Source organism: Parasteatoda tepidariorum, chromosome 3 (assembly GCF_043381705.1).
Source record: "Parasteatoda tepidariorum isolate YZ-2023 chromosome 3, CAS_Ptep_4.0, whole genome shotgun sequence".
In the NCBI taxonomy this organism is placed as follows: Eukaryota; Metazoa; Arthropoda; class Arachnida; order Araneae; family Theridiidae; genus Parasteatoda; species Parasteatoda tepidariorum.
The window spans coordinates 14,775,153-14,796,202 of record NC_092206.1 but is presented as its reverse complement, the minus strand read 5'-3'; the positions used below and the strand labels follow the sequence as shown (position 1 = coordinate 14,796,202).

General features: G+C 27.9%; 2 protein-coding genes across 4 annotated transcripts in view; one reads left to right on the top strand and one right to left on the bottom strand.

The window, feature by feature from the left end:
- The window catches only part of LOC107440880 (uncharacterized), a 3,437-nt gene extending 2,341 nt beyond the window's left edge, over positions 1-1,096 (top strand). The window contains exon 3 of one of the 2 annotated variants that reach the window (XM_071179148.1): positions 904-1,096. In XM_071179148.1, coding sequence (XP_071035249.1) covers positions 904-978 — 75 coding nt within the window. In that variant the 3' untranslated portion in view covers positions 979-1,096. Of the gene's footprint in view, positions 1-897 lie in introns of both variants that reach the window. The other variant, XM_016053949.3, reaches the window with a different exon arrangement.
- The window catches only part of LOC107440852 (adenosine receptor A3-like), a 273,931-nt gene that overhangs the window by 64,428 nt on the left and 188,453 nt on the right, over positions 1-21,050 (bottom strand). The gene's annotated exons all lie outside the window — the stretch shown is intronic.

The window sequence follows — 21,050 nt, the reverse complement described above, 5'->3', positions numbered from 1 at the left end:
TGTCTAAATTTATAAACCTTTTTGCAATTGGTATTATTTTATACATATATATATATATATATATATTGCAAAGTAATAAGGGTTTACTAGACGTAAATGATGAAATCACAACAGATTTGAAAAGAAAAAAATACGCTAAGTTGCAAACGAAAAAAATGGAATATCACAAAGCAACTGGAAAAACTGCGGAAGGTAAAAGGGCAAATCATAGCAGGATACATTTAAAAGCATAAGTGAGGGTTATGAAAAATAAATATATATTAACCAAAGAATCGGTATTAATTTGATTAAAACGAAATTCTAGAAATTAGGATGAGTAGATGTGAGAATGGTGGAAGGAATTTTGGCATTATAGAAATTAAATTTATGTCCAAGATTCCAACAGTGTGCAGGAGAGCATGTCTTATCTATCTTATTCCTTAAATCTAAATTTTAAAATGTGTTTGGTTTTCCTGATGTAGCTAAGGTAGCATTGGCATGGTATATGTTCAATGCCTGTGCCATTACCAATATTGATAGAAGCATTAAGGGCAATAAGTTTAATATTGCTAATGCCTTTAAAACGAAAACTTGACAAGTTAATAACATTTTTGTAGCAAACAGAGTTAAAAAACGGAAAGGTAACGATTTTACTGTAAGGGTTGGAAGAGGGGCGCTTTTACTATAGCAAGAGTTATTCATGACACAAAAGGTAATCGTCTAACCTATATGAATATTATGATTAGTGTATATAATCTGGAATAAAAATTCTACTGAAGTATTTAAACTATACTGTTACTTTTTTGAATTTTCTTTTAGCAAAATAGCTTTGAGAAGTTTTTTTAACAGCAAAACAATTATTTTTAAATTGTTTTTTAAGCAATGCACATTTCATTAATATGTGTCACTTGTTTTCAGAACAACTGGATTTGCAAACTCATTATTCAGAAAGGCAGAAAAGGTCAATTTCTCTCGACAAGTTCAAGCTGCCGTGCATGAAAACAATTCTTCAATTTTTTTCATGCTTTCTATCGTTAGTTAAATGATTTCAGTGAAACTGTATTCTTTGTATCTTCTGTTTACAGTCAGAAAGTAATTAAAGTTATATAAGAAAGAATATCCTACTCTTTTAGCGCCGTATCATTCATTGTTTTTAAGGTATTGTGTCATTGAGTTTTGGTTTTAATTGGTTTGAAGCTTTTAATTTTAAGAGAACAGTTTAGTTTTTCAGTTTTAAAAAGCACTAATGGAAGTAAATGCGGTTTTTACTTTGAAATATAACAGAAAACTCATAAATGCGAGAAAATATTTTCTGAAAATTATTGATCTTAATAAACTTTATTTGGTAATTTTAAAAAATTACTATATTTTTCTTTTTTGTTTTATATTTTTTTAGTGTATTTCTTCCCAATTTAGTTGTGAAATGTAATCCATCCGACTCAAAAAATAAGATATGCCGTAAACCTTTCTTATGATACGTAATTAAAAACATTTGAAAGGTCAATTTTCATTGTAATTAAAAACTCCAACTGACGAAGATAAATCCAATCAGAATTTTTACGTAGACTTTTTAAAAGAACAGAAAAAATAATTTGAAAATACTATTTCTTAAAGTGATGAAATTTTGCTAGATATCATTCAATAAATTTTAAGAGGTTACACGCTGTAGCCAAGAGTGTATTCTATAAGGGTTCGTTGTAAATGTCCCTGCAATGAATGTTCATGATAAGTTCTTTAAGAGACTTAATTTAATTGACAAGCTTGAAAGTTACTTTAAAATTAAGCCGATACATACTTTAAAATTGAACTGATACTTGGTGCAGAAGTCTTGTATTTAAGGAAATGATAAAATAACTACTTTATTGTGATGATTTTAAAGAAAGGGTCGGTTACTGTTTCTACGTTTTCATCAGTCACATGTCGTCCTGACGAGGAGCGCAGTGTTTTGGGCAATTTAGATAATTTTATTCCATTTCAAATTTGAAGCTTGTGGTAAGTTGTAAATGTCCCTGAGATAATCAATGTAGATAGGGACCTTTAGAAACTTGATTTATAGGCTTGATATACAGACATATTAACGGGACCTCTCTTAAAAATTAATACAAGAAATGGTAAAATAACCACTTTATTGTGTAACCATTTAGGTGGCTTTTTCTTCTATTTAAACTTTGGAGAAAAGGAAGTTTGCATTTTCCATATTATTCAATAGTATTCCATATGAATTATTCGTTTTATATAAGACTATTTAAGGAAAGTTGTGTCGGTTATTCGATCAAGAGTCCTATTTTCGGAATTTTAAGTTATAAAATGTAATATTCAATGAAGATATATAACCGAGTTTTCTTAACTATTATTAATTTGGTATCAAACTTTATTGAGTAATTCGATTTAAACCAGATATCCGGAGAAGTTTTATTTACTTCCCATCCAGAACTATTTGCCGAAATTTGATGTGCTTCGTATCAGTTAACAACTAGAAAATGAGATTCCACGCATTTATAATTAGTGTAGTTTATATCCGGTAACAGATTCAACGCATACCCCTAATTAATTTATTTTCCAGTTCAAATTATCGCTTCGGTATATCAGGAACATGGATTTACGGAGATAGAAAGTTAATTATTTCGAAATGATTGGAATACGATACATGCGAGATTTAGTTTGAAATCAAATTACGATCATGTTTTCGAAATTAAAACTTAGTTTCGTTTTCATCACATATTAATAAAACATCTATTTCAAAAACATTTAGACGAGAGATATTTTATTAAGTAAATTGAATTGCAATGTCTGAATTAGTTAAGTGAATTGCAACTTGTCTCAAAAATCAATCAATTTTTATAAACAGTTCCTGTTATGAAAATGCTTATGCGTAGTTTATTTTGATATTTTTGTATTGTACTGTTGATATGAATTATTGATTGATTTTTTTTTATGTTACTCTAATAAAATGTGCCTTTTTTGCTATAAATATTAACAAGGGGTGGGAAGGGGCATCACCCGGGCTTGCCATCATATCTTAAACCCCGGAATTGCTTATGTAGTTCTTTTCAGCGATCTAAATTTGCTTTGTTCGTTCAATCTGTCTTTGTACTGTTTAATATACCAGATCTTATACCATCTTTTCTCTTATATATATTTTATTTTAAATATATTAGAAGCAGAGAAAACCCTGCTCAATGCCGCTCGCCAATTTTCAAAACTACTCGCACAGTTCTCTTAGGATCGCTTCGCAATCTGAGCTAACTATATTCTTTTATTTCTCCTTCGTTTTATTTAATATCACATTTTTTACGGTTTAATTTTCATAATTTATTCTAAATACCTATCAAATATTTGAAGAAAGACAGATGTTCATATCAAAGTTATTTTCACCATTAGATTTTTATTTGATTGAATATCATAGAACAACGATAGCCCTATGAAAATAAACATCACAATTTTTTTAGCTCATGGAATATCGTTAAGTATTTATAGTCAAATAAATAACAACAATCATAATAGACTATTGACTCATAGAACACTATAAAAAAACGCGACAGCCATATTGAAATTGGCTAGNCTTTTCAGCGATCTAAACTTGCTTTGTTCTTTCAATCTGTCTTTGTACTGTTTAATATACCAGACCTTATACCATTTTTTCTTTTATATATATTTTATTTTAAATATATTAGAAGCAGAGAAAACCCTGCTCAATGCCGCTCGCCAATTTCCAAAACTACTCGCACAGTTCTCTTTAGATCGCTTCGCAATCTGAGCTAGCTATATTCTTTTATTTCTCCTCCATTTTATTTAAAAACGCATTTTTTACGGTTTAATTTTCATAATTTATTCTAAATACATGTCAAATATTTGAAGAAAGATGTTCATATCAAAGTTATTTTCACCATTAGATTTTCATTTGATTGAATATCATAGAACAATGATAGCCCTATGAAAATAAGTATCACAATTTTTTTAGCTCATGAAATATCATTAAGTAATTATAGTCAAATAAATAACAGCAATCATAATGAACTATTGACTCAAAGAACACTATAAAACAACGTGACAACAGCCATATTAAAATTGGCTATCACAGCTTAGTTGATTTACATGAAATAATAACCGCATAAAAATGAATATCATTATGAAAGTTCAGCATATGGAATATCATGAAACAATGACAGCCATATTAAAAACTACTTCCACAATTAGAATTTCATGAGACTGAATATCATAAAACGATGACATTCATATTAAAAATAACACAACTGACTGACGGTAATAAAACAATGACAAACGTGTTATAAATGACCAACATTGTTACTTGATTAAATGTCATAAAGTAATGATATTCATTTTAACTGTTTACAGTTTAATGATATTCATTTTAACTGTTTACAGTTTAATGATATTCATTTTAACTGTATTAAATGACTCATTTAATACATACGTTAAGTATCATAAAGCAATTTAAGAAATACATATTTTTCTGAGAAATTGCATCAATGATGAACATTATTTCAAGAAGTTTGATCATAAGAACGCACTTATTAAAAATCTTAACACGCAAAATAAAACTCATTACATACGACTGGTATAAACTTGAAACAGGAAAACATGAATCAAAACTTCTTGTACGTTTCATATACAAATAGTTTTAAATCAAATAAGCTTCTTTTGAGATTAGGCTGGACAAGAATGCTTTCTCTAAAATGGTTGTCACTGAGTTAAATGAAAAATCCCTCTTGTGCACATACCAATCCTTAATACGAAATGTTCGAGTTATTATTTGTCTAAGAACCGGTTTCCTGTGATAAAATGACAGTAATAAGGACAGAAATAGAAACTTTTCATTAAAACTTACAGAGAAGTTGGTGACTGTTTTGAAGCGAAAAAAGAAAAAAGTCATTTTGAAAAGATGCTGAAATTTCAAAACTATTAACTCCTGCCGAATACCAGTATTTGGCTCGTTAAATACACGATGGACCCTCATATCTTTTGAAAAATGAAAAAAAAGCAAAGTGAGTAATATTTAAACTTTTGACATCAGTTTTTAGCAAGCCGTCATCAAAGAATTTTTCTAAATGATTGAGAAATGATTCTTCTAATGATTTAGAAAATCATTCGATAAATGATTTTCTAAATGTCTATTTAGAGGAAATTTTCCAAAAAAAATAATTCCTCTTCTTTAAAATAACTCTCGGGTTTTAGTATCGATACAGTTTAATTGTTATTGGGCTGTAAGCAATTATATTATTCGTTATTGGGTTCGTGGGGTAAACTTTTTTATATATAAAAGTGAAAGAAATTATTAAATCATGTAATATCCATTCTGGTCCGAATCCTTATGTCATCTCTCTGACAATCCGATAGCACAAAATCTTTGTTCTTTGCTGGCAAAACACTGATCGAGGTAATTTTTGACCTCCTTATATAAAGTAAGTTTTTATCGTGAATAAATATCGAATAAACATTAAAAATGGAACATTGTTGTAGATAACCTATTTCTTGTTCCCAGTGATGATGTTCTTCAAAAAAGGATAATATTCCTGACGATTGAAGAGCAAATCACAGACATCAAACGAGATGGCACAAATTTCTTTCCGTAAAAACATGAGGAACCCATATTTTGAAATTTGAAAATAAACCATAGGCTTTTCAAGTGATCATTAAAGGTCGAATTCGATGTCTTAACGAACACACGAGGTGTTATTTAGCGATTTGCATCAATTAATACTTTCATTGTGGCTTCATGGGACCTGGTTGGTAGGGCGCTGGACTCTCGTGCTTGAGAAAGGGAGCTCGAATCCAGCTGTCCGAAGAACCCTAGTGTAGTAAATGGTGACTGGTGCACGCTAAATCTGTCTGGTCGCAAAGTCCTCCATGTTCCTATAAAAATATTTTTTTCTGTTTGGGGGTATTGAATTGGAGATAGATCGTTCTCTGGTTCAGATCAAAATTACGATGTGTGGATAAATTAGTGAGTGTATGAATGGGTCAACCCTATAAGCGGGTGTGACGTATGGATGTGGCAGAAGTCAAATTCTTTGCTATAGAGGGCGCCACTGGAAAACAAGAACAACCGCACCCCTGCCTTATTAGCCAACTTGGATTCATCACAGCTGTAGCGTTCAAACAACACGCGCAACTACGAGACTAGACAAAACCATGAGACAAGTTCCAGCACCCATTTGGAGAACTTGGGAAAATACTGAAAAGCCAAAGTTTCATAAATTATTTAAGAGAGTGCTTCAAAATAGCACTTTTTTTTGTTGGAAAAACTCCATTATTTGCAAGTAAGAACTAACACATTTTTGTGTAATGTGCTATTACCATAAATGTATTAAAACCATTTGGATATTATATTAAGGGACAGTTTAATGTAAAAAAGAGCAAAAGGAGTGGCTTATCATTTTATTGTCCCAAGTCATTAAATTTATCAGTCCAGAACCAATAAAAAATATTCTACGTTTTAGTAAAATATTATTATAAAAATATAAGTCAATAATAAGCAAAAAATAAGTAGCACTAAATTTATATGTGACTTAGATAAATGTTTACGAAATTCATAAATTTGTGGAAGTTTAATAATGATAAAATAAAATTAATTTCTACTCTTTAAAACTGGTGTATTAAACGAGTTCAAACAGTAAGGTAAGTCGATAAAGAGAGATTTAAGAAAAGCATTTCTTATTTTTTCAAATTATTTTTCTCAAAACTGTTTTCTTAATTGAGCTAGATTGAATTATTTTCTACTTATTCCAGCAATGAAAAGTAATTGAAACAGTTTGAAATCCATCACTTATTAATCACAAACGACTCGAATTTTTCAATTATATTTTGTATGTTGATATTAAATGCTTTGAAATGAGCTGTGAAGCTTGTTAAAAAAGACTTAACGGAAAGACTTTTTTTATTTGGAAATAAAAATGAAAAATGTGTAAAATTTTGACATTAAACTTGCGCAGTGTATTTATAGCAAAATGCCAAAAATTATTTTAGAAAGAAAGAAAATTATCATAAGAAAAATCAATATTACTGTTTTATATATTTAAATACAAATAAACAAGCTATTACAAATAAACAAAATCAAATAATTAAACAAATCTAACTGATGTAAAAGAGCTTGAAAAGCTATACTTTCGAGCTGACGCTTTGAAATACGGTTCTCCGCAAATTTGATTCACTTAAAGTTAATTACACTCTAATTAATTTCATTTAATTAAATTAATTACCTTTAATTTCAATTAAAGTCTTAATTCCCTTTACTTCCCCACTCTAAAGAAGTTCTGATTTTAATTTATTAATAATATTCTAGAATTTTTCATTTAATTTCCTCAATATTTTACTCCTCTTTTTAAAACAACATTCTTTTAAATCTATCAAGTTTACCATTTTCATCTGAAATTTGTTTTGAAATTTAAGATTATTATTTATAATTTAGTTGTGACATCCTCTGAATGAAATAGCATTTTTGGGATAATTGTCATTTGCCAATTTGTAAGGTGTATAGCAACCTATTTGCTTATTGACTTGTAAAATATTGTTTTCTTTCAGAAATAATGTCTTTAGAAAATATCGATACTTTTACTTTTACTTTTTATGGTAAGACGGACTATATGAGTATTTATTTAATTTCTGCCCCCCTGTTTGCTAACTCTCTTCAGCCCCTGACCATTGTTATACAATGTTAACTATTTAGTTTTAACCCATCAATTCTTCCCAATTAATAGCTAAGTTAAATCCAATTCGAAATGTGTTCTCGCGTAAAATCTTAAGAATTTAAATCAATTATTAAAATCTTTAAAACTGATTCTTTTTTAAAAAATCAAAATTTTTTCCAACAATAAATTATGGAAATAAGAAATGTCGATACTTTTCAGTTAGCCGGGTGCAAGAGAAAAGTAAACCTCCTAAAAAGGGAGACTACCGCCAACTTTTCGTTATATTTTTTATTTCATTTATTTTTTTTACACAGGTAAGAACTAAATATTATTCAGATAAATTTTATTCATTTATATAAAAAAAATTAATTTCCATGCGCTCGGCTAACTGAAAAATATTAAAATTTTAAATTTAAATAAGTGACATGCAATAAAAAAGGTTGAAAAACAAATAATTAATCTTTTAAAAAAACAATGTCCACAATCATTTACTACAATCGAAATAGTTAACAAAGTGTTGACCTTCACGAAGATTAAATTCTTGTTAGAAACACAACAATAAGAAAAATAAATAATTATCCTTTCAAAAAAATAATTGTTACAATCAATTACTGCGATCAAAACAGTTTACAAAGTTGTGAATTTCACAAAGATCGCAACTTTGTTAAAAACACAACAATAAATTTCAGAACTTTGAGCTATCAATGTAAGGCTGTCAAGTGACCTAACAATTAGGATGTTAAATTGAAACAAATGACCTGCAGTAGAAAATTTTTCAGAAACTAAAAGTTAATTATGCTTTTGAAAGTAAGAATTAAAATAATATAAAATACGTAGCCTGTTTACATGAACTATTTACTTTTAACCCTTCAATTCTTCCCAATTAATAGCTCAGTTTGTTTCAGTTTTTCGTTGGACACGAGATACAGAAATTTGTAAATAGGTACGCTTACTCTTTCATGCTTGTAACAGCTCACACGCTTTATAATTCATCTTTTTGTTGAGAACGCAAAAAATAAACAAGGGTTTCCTTAACGCCATGTAAGAAATATAGATGATCTTGAATAAAATTCTTAACTTCTTTATTAATAATTTTTCACATTTTAGAATTGAACTCAAAGCTATAAGTTATTACTAGTTATTACTGTTACAACTGTTAATTAGATATGACTTTTCACTTTACGAGTATAATTAAAAAATATACTAATCGACCCCAAACTGCTTTGCCTTTCAATCATTTTTAGTGTGCCCGAAGCTGAGTAACTACGATAAAATCATTTCAGAAATTCCGCATCTCCAGAATGGCATCGTGCTAAAACGCATGATCTATCATGTGAGAATCATAGTTGGAAAAAAAATTCATATTCTTCCAAAGAATAGCATATAAAATAAAATCATTTTCAACTCAATATATTCGTAAAAATCATTGCTTTCAACCATGAATATCATAAAATGAGCAAATCTAGAGTAATACTTCGACAACGAACAGGTTTGCTGATTTATTTTGATGATTGTTTACGAACAGTTTTGCTGAACTGTTTTGACTATTGCTTTATCTTTATACTCTCTTAAATATGAATCAATGGCTGATAAAATTCTATGGCAAATATCACATTGATTTTGAGAGTATTTTATGAAAATCACGTTGGCTTTATTTAACGAGAAAAAAGAAAAATAAATAATTATCTTAAAAATTTAACATAAAAATTTGATTAAACAATTACTAAATAAATTGCAATAATATATTTATGTATAATATCTATACATAAATTGTATAATATATTATAAATATCGATGGCAATAATTGTATAATATATTATGTAATAATGAGTAATATTATGTACTAATGAGTAATAATATATTTATTATTAATCATTAATCACATTTCCTAAATAAATTTTTTATTTTACTCAAGCGTTTTAACAATAATTTATGTATGATATATTTTTGGAATCACATGCTCTTTTGTACATAAAGTATATTTTGTACATATTCATTAATAATGAACTTAAAGTTCTCATAGAAAAAATAAATTGAGCTCCGACTGGTATTCTATACTCGCATCAAATCTCACCTTTATACATTGAATATGTAACAATATAAAATTTTGTATCACTATAGAAATGCTTGTATTGGTATATTACTTATATTCTTATAAATGGAATATAATTGTAGAATATAATAATAGAAAATAATTGCTTATATTCTTATTGGTATATTGCTTAGAAAGGAGGCAACAAACAAATCCAAATACCATTGATACAAATAGTAGTAATTGAAAATCAAAAGGGAAAAGTGTCTTTTGACAATGAAAGCTGATTCTGAGAAAAAAAAAACGAGTGAAGGACAAGAATTTTTTTCCCACAGTGATGTTCTTCTTCACTGTGTAATAACTACCGAAGTGAACCTATTCTCAACATAATTGCTTCAGTGATCCTCAAACCGCAACAGATGGCGAGCCAATCGCATTGTTTTGTAAAAAAAGATACAAGCCGTTCTTTTCCCTTGATCTTTAATTATAAAGAATTTTATCAAAAAGGACATAAAAATTCCTTATAAAAATGAAAATACGCACTTTTGAAAAGGAAAAGAACAATGGGATTACTTCTCTTATTGACTCATTAGTTCAGGGCATTTTACTTGTAACCCTTTGTCATTATTTCTGCTTCTTGTATTTGCCCAGTTCATATATATTTTTTTTTCTTAACCATTATCTACTTTTTCATGCATTTTATTTTAAAAACATAAGAGTAATCTGTCACAAAATTTATACCTCCATTATAAAAATTCGATAATTATTTTTTCTCATATAAATATTAAAACTTTGATACATTTTATTCTTTTATGTTTTCATATCATAGTGAATATTCGTGAGAAAAAAAGTCTATCTAGTTGCTTAAAATTTTATCACATGTTACGTTTCGCCCAGTTTTTGTTATATTTATAACTAATGAATCATAATTCTAATTTTTTATTAAATTTTTTGGAGAATGGTTATGATACAGATTGTAATTCGGCATGAATTATTTTAAATATTTTAAATGCCGACAAGTTTAGCGATGAAATGCACATTTTGAAAACCCATTACAAAAATGATGTTAACTTGTTTTTTAGTTTTAGTGCCACTAAAAGTGTAGCACATTAGATTTAGAAATAAATACTGTGGAATACTAAATGTCAAATCAATTTTTTTATATGAGTTTATAATGCATAAATGCTTTAGAGTTTGTAGCTGAATAGTTGATTGGACAAAAGACTAAATTTAAAGCCTGCATTTTATTTACTTTACTTTATTTCCTCTAAGTCTTATTAAAATTAATTCTACTATAATCACAGAAAGATTTAAAAAAACACATATTTATTTTCGTAATTGTGAATTATAAAAGAGTCAATTTAAAAAAAAGTACGATATTTTTGCGAAACAAAAGTATCAGAAGGAAAATAATTTATTTGAAATTTTAAAAGAATTATTAGAAAGTGTTGGAATGTGCACGGAAACAAAGCCCATTTATCATCAATAATTATGATAGCATAATTGATTTTGATTGTACCTCGCTTGACACCACACAAACCAACTCAAGTCAAAATACAATACAATCTCGCGCATTTATCTTTGGTGTAATGATGATAAAGTAGAGCCTTAATAATGATTTTCAATAAATTCTTTGTGAGATTTATTTGATATGTAAATTGATATTTTGAATAACTTTTAAATTTCTTTTTTAGATAAATTTTAAACTACTGACTGCAAGACACCTTCATGAGTATATAATAGCTATACTAAAAGCAAAGCAATATCATCGTTCATAAAATACATTGGTTTTTAAAATTAGTTTAGTTAAATCAGTTCATTTAAAAATGAAATAAAATGAAACTATATTTAGGAAGTACGGCAAACGTACAGAATACTTTTTATAGTTCTATTTCTGTAGAAAATATTATGAGAAAACCACTCAGGATGAATTTAAAGACAAACCTTGGAATTATCTGTAGTTTACAAACATAAAAAATGAAACTCAAGATTTGTATTTATGAATGAACATCTTTTTTTATACTTGGAAAAATAAGGAAGACAACTTTTGAGAAAGTGGCAAATATTTTAATGTGAAAAATAACAGCTGTAACTCATAATATGGTATCAGTGCCGTGCGTGAAAATCCTGACAAGAGATTGTATCCGATTTATTTACAGTATATTTGTAAGTAACAACTGCTAAGAAGCAGGCATATTTTTCGCTGTACATATCTAAAGTGAGATTAAAAAATATTATTATGAATTAAAATTCAAAAATAAAATGATTTAATTATAATTTGCATTCCGATATAACATAATTTAAAAATATTGTTACATAACAAACTTCTTAAAATATTATTTTATTTTATATTTTAAACAAAAAGCAGAATTTAAAATTATTGATTTTCTGTATTATAAATTAATTTTTTAAAAAATTTTAATTTTGTATTTCATTTAATTTGAACTTAATAAAAAAATAATTACACTTTTTTATAATTTAAAATTATGGGAGATTTCTTTTCGTGTTTTATTATAATAAAGCAAAGTGCAAAATTATAACTCGAAAATAAATTAAACAGACAACGTTAAATTAAATTAAAATTTTGTTTCAGTGAATTTTCAAGATATCCTACTGGAAGTATTCATAAAACTAATAACGACTCCTTACTATTTCCTTATCACGAAAAAAATTCAAATGAATTGCTATTTAAACTCTACATGATCTTTATTTCCGCATGAAGAGTTTTTTAATGAATTTTTCTCCGGTTGTGATTAACTTGTTTCTTGTTGTTGTATTGATTAATACATTTTTTTAAAAATCTTATCGTTCATGTTTTTGACCACATTTTAATCTTTATTTTACCATGTTACAAATACTAAAATGTGCACTTATATAATACAGTGTTAAACAGTTGTTTTTTTAAATTATCCGTAACAGGCTGTAATTATAAGCAGAAATAAAATCGTCCTAATTTGAATTCGTTTAGCGTTTCTTCACCTAAATAAATGTAATTTCCGTCACGCATAGGATTTTCTTAAAAAATAAATTTGTTCACAACATTGTGGTGTTTTTAAAAAATTTAGAAAAAAATACATAAAAGCAGTTGAAATTTCGTGAATTATTCAAAACCATTCAACTCAATTGAAAAAAAAAACTATTTTCAGCAAAAACGTCGCTTTTTGTTAATATTTTGTCATAATTTGAACAAAATTCTGTTTAAAATTGTACTTGTTAGGGATACAGCATGTAGGGAAAACATAATTCTGAGAAAATTGCGGTTAAAGTTTTATGATTAATAATCCGCATAAATATCTAAAATTTTGCCACTAATTATAATGCATCAATATCAAGTCCATAGGATACCTCTTCTCCATCATTTTCAGCAGTCTCAAGTGCCTGTNAAGCTGAAATAAAATCATCCTAATTTGAACTCGTTTAGCGTTTTTTCACCTAAATGAATGTAGTTTCCGTCACGCGTAGGATTTATTTAAAAAATAAATTTGTTCACAACATTGTGATATTTTGAAAAATTTAGAAAAAAACTACATAAAAGTAGTTGAAATTTCGTGAATTATTCAAAACCATTCAACTCAATTTTAAAAAAAAACCTATTTTCAGCAAAAACGTCTCTTATTGTTAATATTTTGTCATAATTTGAACAAAATTCTGTTTAAAATTGTACTTGTTAGGGATACAGCATGTAGGAAAAACATAATTCTGAGAAAATTGCGGTTAAAGTTTTGTGATTAATAATGCGTATAAATATCTAAAATTTTGCCACTAACTATAATGCATCAATATCAAGTCCATAGGATACCTCTTCTCCATCATTTTCAGCAGTCTCAAGTGCCTGTCTAGAATTTTTCTTGTCGTGTTATGTCTCATATGTTTTTAAAATAACAGAAAAATTCAAATGTCATCTGGTTGCAATGTCTTTGAAAATTTCTGTCAAGGTTGTGTGGAATTTTTTTTCCTACCAAAATCTATCATTAAAGCTCATAAAATGTTTACAATAAATGTAAAATGAAATCAAGATAGTAAAATATTCCTGGTTTCACGCAGAATACACCAATGACAAGAATGTAAAAAAGCAACCATTATGCAATAAAGAAAATGAAGGAAAGAAAAATGAAAATATGACCACCGAAGCTGACGTCTTCAGGGGGTACCGGCCTCGGTAGCCATAAAAACAAAACCATTTCTAATTGAGGGAGAAGCTAATGCTTAAATTAACTCCCTCAGTACCCCGATGGTTTTGCATAGAAGTCCAGGAAAAAAAACATGCAATATAAATAACAAATAAAGAAAAGAAACTCAAACAAAATCATCAGAAATATAAAAATTCACATATTCACAGGTCAGACATCAATTTCTCAAGCAAGCCGAATGAAAAGAAAAAACTAAAACCTAAAGAAAACAACGCCCTCTATTACAATGCGCAAATGAAGAAAAAAAAAGTGAAAAATGTCAAGAGAAAGAAATACGTACAACCATTATGCACACATTTTAAAATGAATGATTAAATAAACTTTGTAAGATCCTTTAAAAGATTAAAAAGCTCTCTTTGGCGATATAAACTTTTTAAAATTTTTCATAGTGCATTAAATAGAATTTTTAAGAGCACACAACTTAAACGTAAAAGTAATGGTATTAAGAGCAATAATCTCAAAGATTGTTTTTCTGTCTCTCACTTTTCCGAAGGTTCCATTTTTCAGTGATGCATTATTTCGAAATGATGCCAAGAGATGAAAGGAAACACATTCGTTTTTTAAAATGGCAAAATCATCAGAATTAATTTATTAAAACAAATGATATTTCTAAGTTAATGGATCTTTGCATATGAAGTTTTGGAATTTTTTCATTAAAATGTAACTCATTACATGATGTAATTCAAAATTTTGAAAAGAATTTTTTTTTTAGTATTAACATTTTTTCAATACTATCTAAAACAGATGTATAGGTAAACAATATAAATTAATATGCTTAGTAAGGTTCACGGCATTTTTAAAAAAGGATTGCTTCCCTTCTGCTTTTTGTGTGGTTTCACTTTTTCCTATCATTGAGAAAAAAAGTATTGTCTTAACTATCAGAATATGGTAAATTTTACCATGTTTCTGGCTCTATGGAAACATCAGAAATCTCAGTACTTTTTACCAAAGTGATTTGTTAATGATTTTTGTAAAATTAACTTAAAATATAGCTTTATAACATCCGATAAAATGAGGTAAAATTTAGTACTTTTATCATGATATCTTAGAGCATAACATACAAATAATTTATTCTGTTAAATTTACTTTTCAGTTTTGTATTTTTTAAATAATGCATATAGAAATAGTCTTTATCAAGTCGGTTACAGACTTTTAAATGTTTTTCAATGTAAAAATTGGAGACTCTTGATATAAATTTATAATCTCAGGAACAGGAAAAGATCATATGGATGATGAGCTACAGGACTGTGTTTATTGGCCAAAAACACATTTATTGATATTCACATTTATAGATCCAAAAACATTCATGATATCCATGATATCATGAGTTGATTCATGAATTGATATTCATGATAACACTGATATTTATTGATATTCATGTGTGACAAGAAGCTTTGCAGTTCCATGGTTTCGCCATGATACCATTTAAATTCATTATTTGAATTTTGATGAACGGTGATTGGATACGAATTCCAATGTTTATTCTGATCGTCATTCAACGAATTGAAGTCTCAAAGATTTTTTCTGCATTTCTGTTGGCTCTTGTTATTAAACGCCTTTGACTGCATGGTCCCATCAACTATCTTCCACCTGAAAATATTTTAAACCACCAAAATATCAAGGCCATTTCATTTCTTTTATAACTGGCATTGAAAAGGCATTACGACAAACAATGACTTACGAATTCGGAACCCAACCTACAAACTACGAAACACGGAGAAGAAAACTACGAAAACTTCCCATGGTTAATTTGATGGCAAGGGGATTCTAGCCCATGATTTGTCTACCATTGAGGATATTTTAGTCAACACTCTGGTCGCCGCGATCCGGGAGTTAAATTCACATCAATCAGCCACCGCGGCTAAAACCTGAGCTGTTTTATATTATTTTAATATTTTATAATCGTCGTTGAGCAGCTTGACCAATTTTTGAGTTTATGACTGCTAATTTTCAACCTTGTAATTTTTAGGTCAATCGGGAAGACAAAGAAATTCCCAGATCAAGCATTGGGAGAAACTCGCATTCGTGAAAAACTTTTTGACTAATCTGCATCTGCGTCATAAAGTGAAGAAAGCCACGAAAACCTCTCACGTTTAGCAAACGGTAAATGGAATCTAATTCATGATATATTAATGTCATTCAATTTTAGAACGCACAAAAAAATAATTTTACCAGAATTCGGACCACCTTAATCTACGAGGTTCACACTTGTTCTGACGATGCAATGAAATGTGAAAAAGTTTTTCACTTTCTGCCCCTCTAAGTTTGATGGTTGCAGATTTATGAAATCGAACTTTCCGTCACTACTCTCCTTACTTAATTTATACATTTTGTATAGTAAAATGTTCACATTTTTTAAACAAATGCTTCATTTCTTGAAATTAAAATTTCACTTCATCTAATTTTAAATGTAAGTAAATAATACTTACGTATTAGCAGTTTTTTTTAATTTATTTTAAATAAGAATGCACCTTAGCAATTATTAAATTTTTTGCTATTAGCTTTAAGAGAAATAAAAGAAAATGATAGTATCCTTTTTAGATTTATATACACTTTTCATACTTTTTCTGATGAGAAATAATAGTAAAATACAAATTCGTGCAGTTACATTTTTTATCATTCATATCATTTTAAAAAAATTTAAATATAAAAGAAACTCTAAATTTTTGTAAGAGAAGAGCGATGTCTTATTGAAACAATTTTTTTCTCCAGTCGAGTGCTTTTGTTTGGCAACAAGTTATTCAAGAAGACTGTTGCCAAAAAAAAAGCACTCGACTTACAAGCTATTCAACTATTCAACTCGATTCAACAACTATTCAAGCTATTCAACTCGACTATCAAGCTATTTTCAATAAAATAATTTTTAAAAAAAAGTTATTCAAATGTGTTTAGTTTACACTTGTTGGTTGTCAAAATAATATTCACTCACATTTAAATGTAAAATTATTTATTAAATATTATTTAATGGAAAATAAAGTGTGATATTAATAAATACTTATGGTAATCTTAAAAGTTTCAAGAAAGTTTAATAAAATATCTGTCATGAAATGGATTATATTTAATATCATGCAGTTATGATTTCAGATCCAAGTATCTTAAATATTTTTTTCAGAATTATATTTCATTATTTTTGCCTGTAGATATTAAGACATGTTTCCCATTTAAATTGATAGCCTATAATATTTTTGAGTGATACTGTGTCTCCTTTGTTCTTTAGAAAGTTTTGTACAAGAAATACAAGAAGAAAACTTCAACCATTTAGTTTCCTTCTGCATGTAATACATGGAAATTCCATTGAGTTAAAAGATTTGGAGCAAGTTCTATCATTTTATTTTTTTCTGAAATTCTATTACTTTTTTTATGCAGATATTTAAATTTGAGGGATTAGTTTAAATGTGCAAAAAATGTAATTTAAAAAGGTAATTTATGTCCTAACCAGTATAAATGCACCTGTTTCACCACTAACAGAATTTTTAATGCAGCAGCATTTTTTCAGTATATAAACGGTAAGCTTGGTCTCATATTTTAATTTGTTTAAATAAAGTAGAGTTAAATTTTATTTTTTTAATGCATTATACACCATGTATTTAGAAAAGGCAAGGCTGTTATTAATAATTACCGGTTTAGTATAGTGGCATGCATATATATATATATATATATAGATAGATAGATAGATATAAAATGATGGCAACTACTTTGCACCAATGTGATGTTTAACCAAGGGCAGTTTTTTACGCAGTGATGCAGTGAAAAATCAAGAATGTTCCTTTACATTACTTGGTGTAAAGTAGCAACTCCTATTTTCGGTATTCAGGAACACATATATTTATAATTAGAGTAATATAAAATAGAATATCGCTAAATATATGGAGCTCCAATGAACAACGAGCTTCAGATAGGTCTAAACTCTATCAATTATTAGCGATTAGATTTAATTGCACCCTTTGAAGTTTGTAAGAACACTCTATTCGGCATTAACTTGAGATAAAGTAATCATTCACGATATTTTTAGAGTTTTTCAACACGGCATTCTGATAGGTATTACACCTCAGTTTTTACAGTGTGTGGTAACTGTTTACCGAAAATTCTCGTTTTCAAAATGATACATTTTATTATCTCCTAGTTAAAATACGAACTGAAAAGTAAATTTGACCGAGTAAATGGTTTTTATGCGATTCTCGAAAGAATCAGGAAAATATTATCAATTTTTTTCTCTGTATTTTCCAAATAGCATAGTAATAAAACCATATTTTTTGTTAATTTTGCCGAAATTCATTACCAAAGAGCTTCAATAAAAATTTCCGTCTTTTTTAGTGTTCCTATAAAGCTAGAAACACGGTAAATTTTAAGATATTCTGGTAGTTGTGATCATATCTCTTTTCTCAGTTTGGATTATCCTGAAAATTTGCAAATTTTGGTAAATTAGCATGAAATTGGTAGTAAAGCAAATTCGCACGATGATTTGTCTCACTGAGATTCAAAATTTATATTAGCATTTCTTAAGAATTAGAATTGAATTAAAATTATTTTAGATTTTGCAAAACATTATTCTGTAAACAAAATAAAACAACGAATTTAATTTATGCGTTACTAGCCGCCGTTGGCGACCAACTTGGTCATCTTTCAAAGTTATTTTGTACAACATATGAACTTAATAGTAACTAAGCCAAGGACAGAGCCCAACTGTATTTAAATGCTCTAATTCTTCATCCCTTCCTCTAATCCTAACACCTTAATTAGTTTTAAACAATATATTAACGAAATTTTTCACCGTCCAGTTGTTATCGCGACTTTGCTCACGTAGAAGGACTTCGATTGTGATTTTAACTCTTTTCAAGGGATATCAGAGATATTGTCTAATTTCCTTAATAATTTTAACAATATTTTAAAATCTATGCGGCAGACATTAAATCACACAAATCACCGTTAGTATGAGTTCAGAACATTTAAGCGCAGAAAGAAGCAGGAGTATCAATATCATTTCCATCTTAGTCGTGAAATAAGATAGCATAAAAGAAACAATTGAGTGCTGTAAATACACACGCCCCCGAACATATATGTATCCATTATACATATAATATATATATATCCAGTATCCAGTATCCAGTGAACATATAATATATATATATATCCAGTAAATATGTCGTATACAGCATATTTACTGGAATAACAGTAAGTGGCACCTGTACTGTTTATGTTTAAAATCTACCATTTTAGAAATGATTATAAGTAAGTCAAATTAGTTACTTATTAGTTATTTATTACACGTCTCGAACTACACGACATATAAAATGGTATAACAGTAAGGGGCACCATAATACTGTTGATGTTCAAAACCTACCATTTAAGAAAGGATTATAAGTAAATCAAATTAGTTACTGATTAGTTATTTATTACACGTCTCGAACTATATGACATATAAACTGGTCTAACAGTAAGTAGCACCATAATACTGCTTATGATTAAAATCTACCATTTTAGAAAGGATTATATGTAAATCAAATTAGTCACTTATTAGTTATTTATTGCTAGTAACTAAGTTTTTATTTTTATATTAAGTTTCTATTTTTATTTCAAGTTTTTGTTTTTTCATTATTATTCTAAACAAATACCTAACGTATACGTAATTACCACTTAAATCACTACTTGACACTTTCAACCAGGGATTAACACACCTTTGTGCCCCACTTTGTGATTAGAGTTCCCCTGCAGCACTAAAATTGGGAAAAAGGTAAATTCCTCTAAAACTTGTTTATTTTATTTATAAAATAATAATCAATTGCAATCAATAACCATATTCGCTAATACAATAATAGAGGACAGCGAATATTCTTGGAAGATGAGTCATCTTGTCCGTCACGAGGAAAGACTTAAGAAAATCTGACAAAATGAATACTGAATTAATGTACTTATAGTGTTGCCAATCGGTTAAAAAATACCCTGGTTTATGGTACCACATAGGAGAAATATATTTATAGATTTCATATTTTCATAAAAATCTGATCGTCAAAATTCTGCATCAACGTTGACTTGTGAAATAAAATAATCGCTAGGTCATCCTCATAGAGTTTTTTTTTCTGTAGGTCATTATTTTAAGACTGTTAACAAGAATAAAAATTAATCAGTTTTGTAAGGTAAGTTAATTAGATTACACTTTTAAGCAAATCAAAATTATCTGCAATAAAAGATGTTTTTGCATAAATCAAATGGTAATTTAATAAAATAGCTTGAAAACAACTACAGCTTTAATATTTATTTAATTTGTTATAATTTTTTCAAATTAACTCATACAATAAGAGTTATATAATCAGTATTTGCAATATTACATTTTCAATACTTTATTCGCAATATTATACTATCAAAGTTAAATTTTGTTGCTTTCAAAATCGTTTTCTAAATATTAAGTAATTACTATTTCATTTGCAATGTTGCATTGTTTATTAAATTCATAGTTTGGATATAATTTTTCTTTTATTAGTTAGGAGGAAACTTCTTAAACTGAGAAAAAAAAGTTAACCAAACTACCAGATTATGGTTAAAAAAATTTACCGAAGCGTTTGGTAAAGGTTTTGGTAAAACTAGAAATAAAATATGATTTTAGAACGTGTGATAAAATTCTTAAATGTCGTAAAATTTATCATTATACTTTAGCGCACCGTATAAAAACCATTTATTCGTGTAAATTCACTTTCCAGTTTTGTATATTTTTCTAAATGTGTAGTAAGTAGAACTGTAATTTTGAGAACCCGAATTTCTGATAAGTCGTTATCGTATGACTGGAAAGATTATCAAATGAATGGTGTAAAAACCGTATGTTTTGGTTTTCTAGATCAAAATTATTATTTTTTTTTTTTGTATAAATGCTATCATTCAGAACGGTAATTTCTCCAGAATTTTTTTTCCGTATCTAAATAATCGAAGCCAATTTGTGAAATCTTTGTAATAATTTTATACTTTTTTTAAAGAACAAAAATAATAATTTTTTGTTAGTGTTATAATAATTTTTTGTTAGTGTTATAATAATATTGTTGCATAGCATTATTATCTAATTTCAATTTTATTCCCGGCAATAATTATAGTTATGAAACAAATAAAGAATCTTTATCGCGCAGGTGAAAACTTTCTATAAATCTCGTATCAGTTTAAGTCTCCATAAAAAAGCTTATCGCCAACCTTCAAAACTTTACACACTTAAAGGTG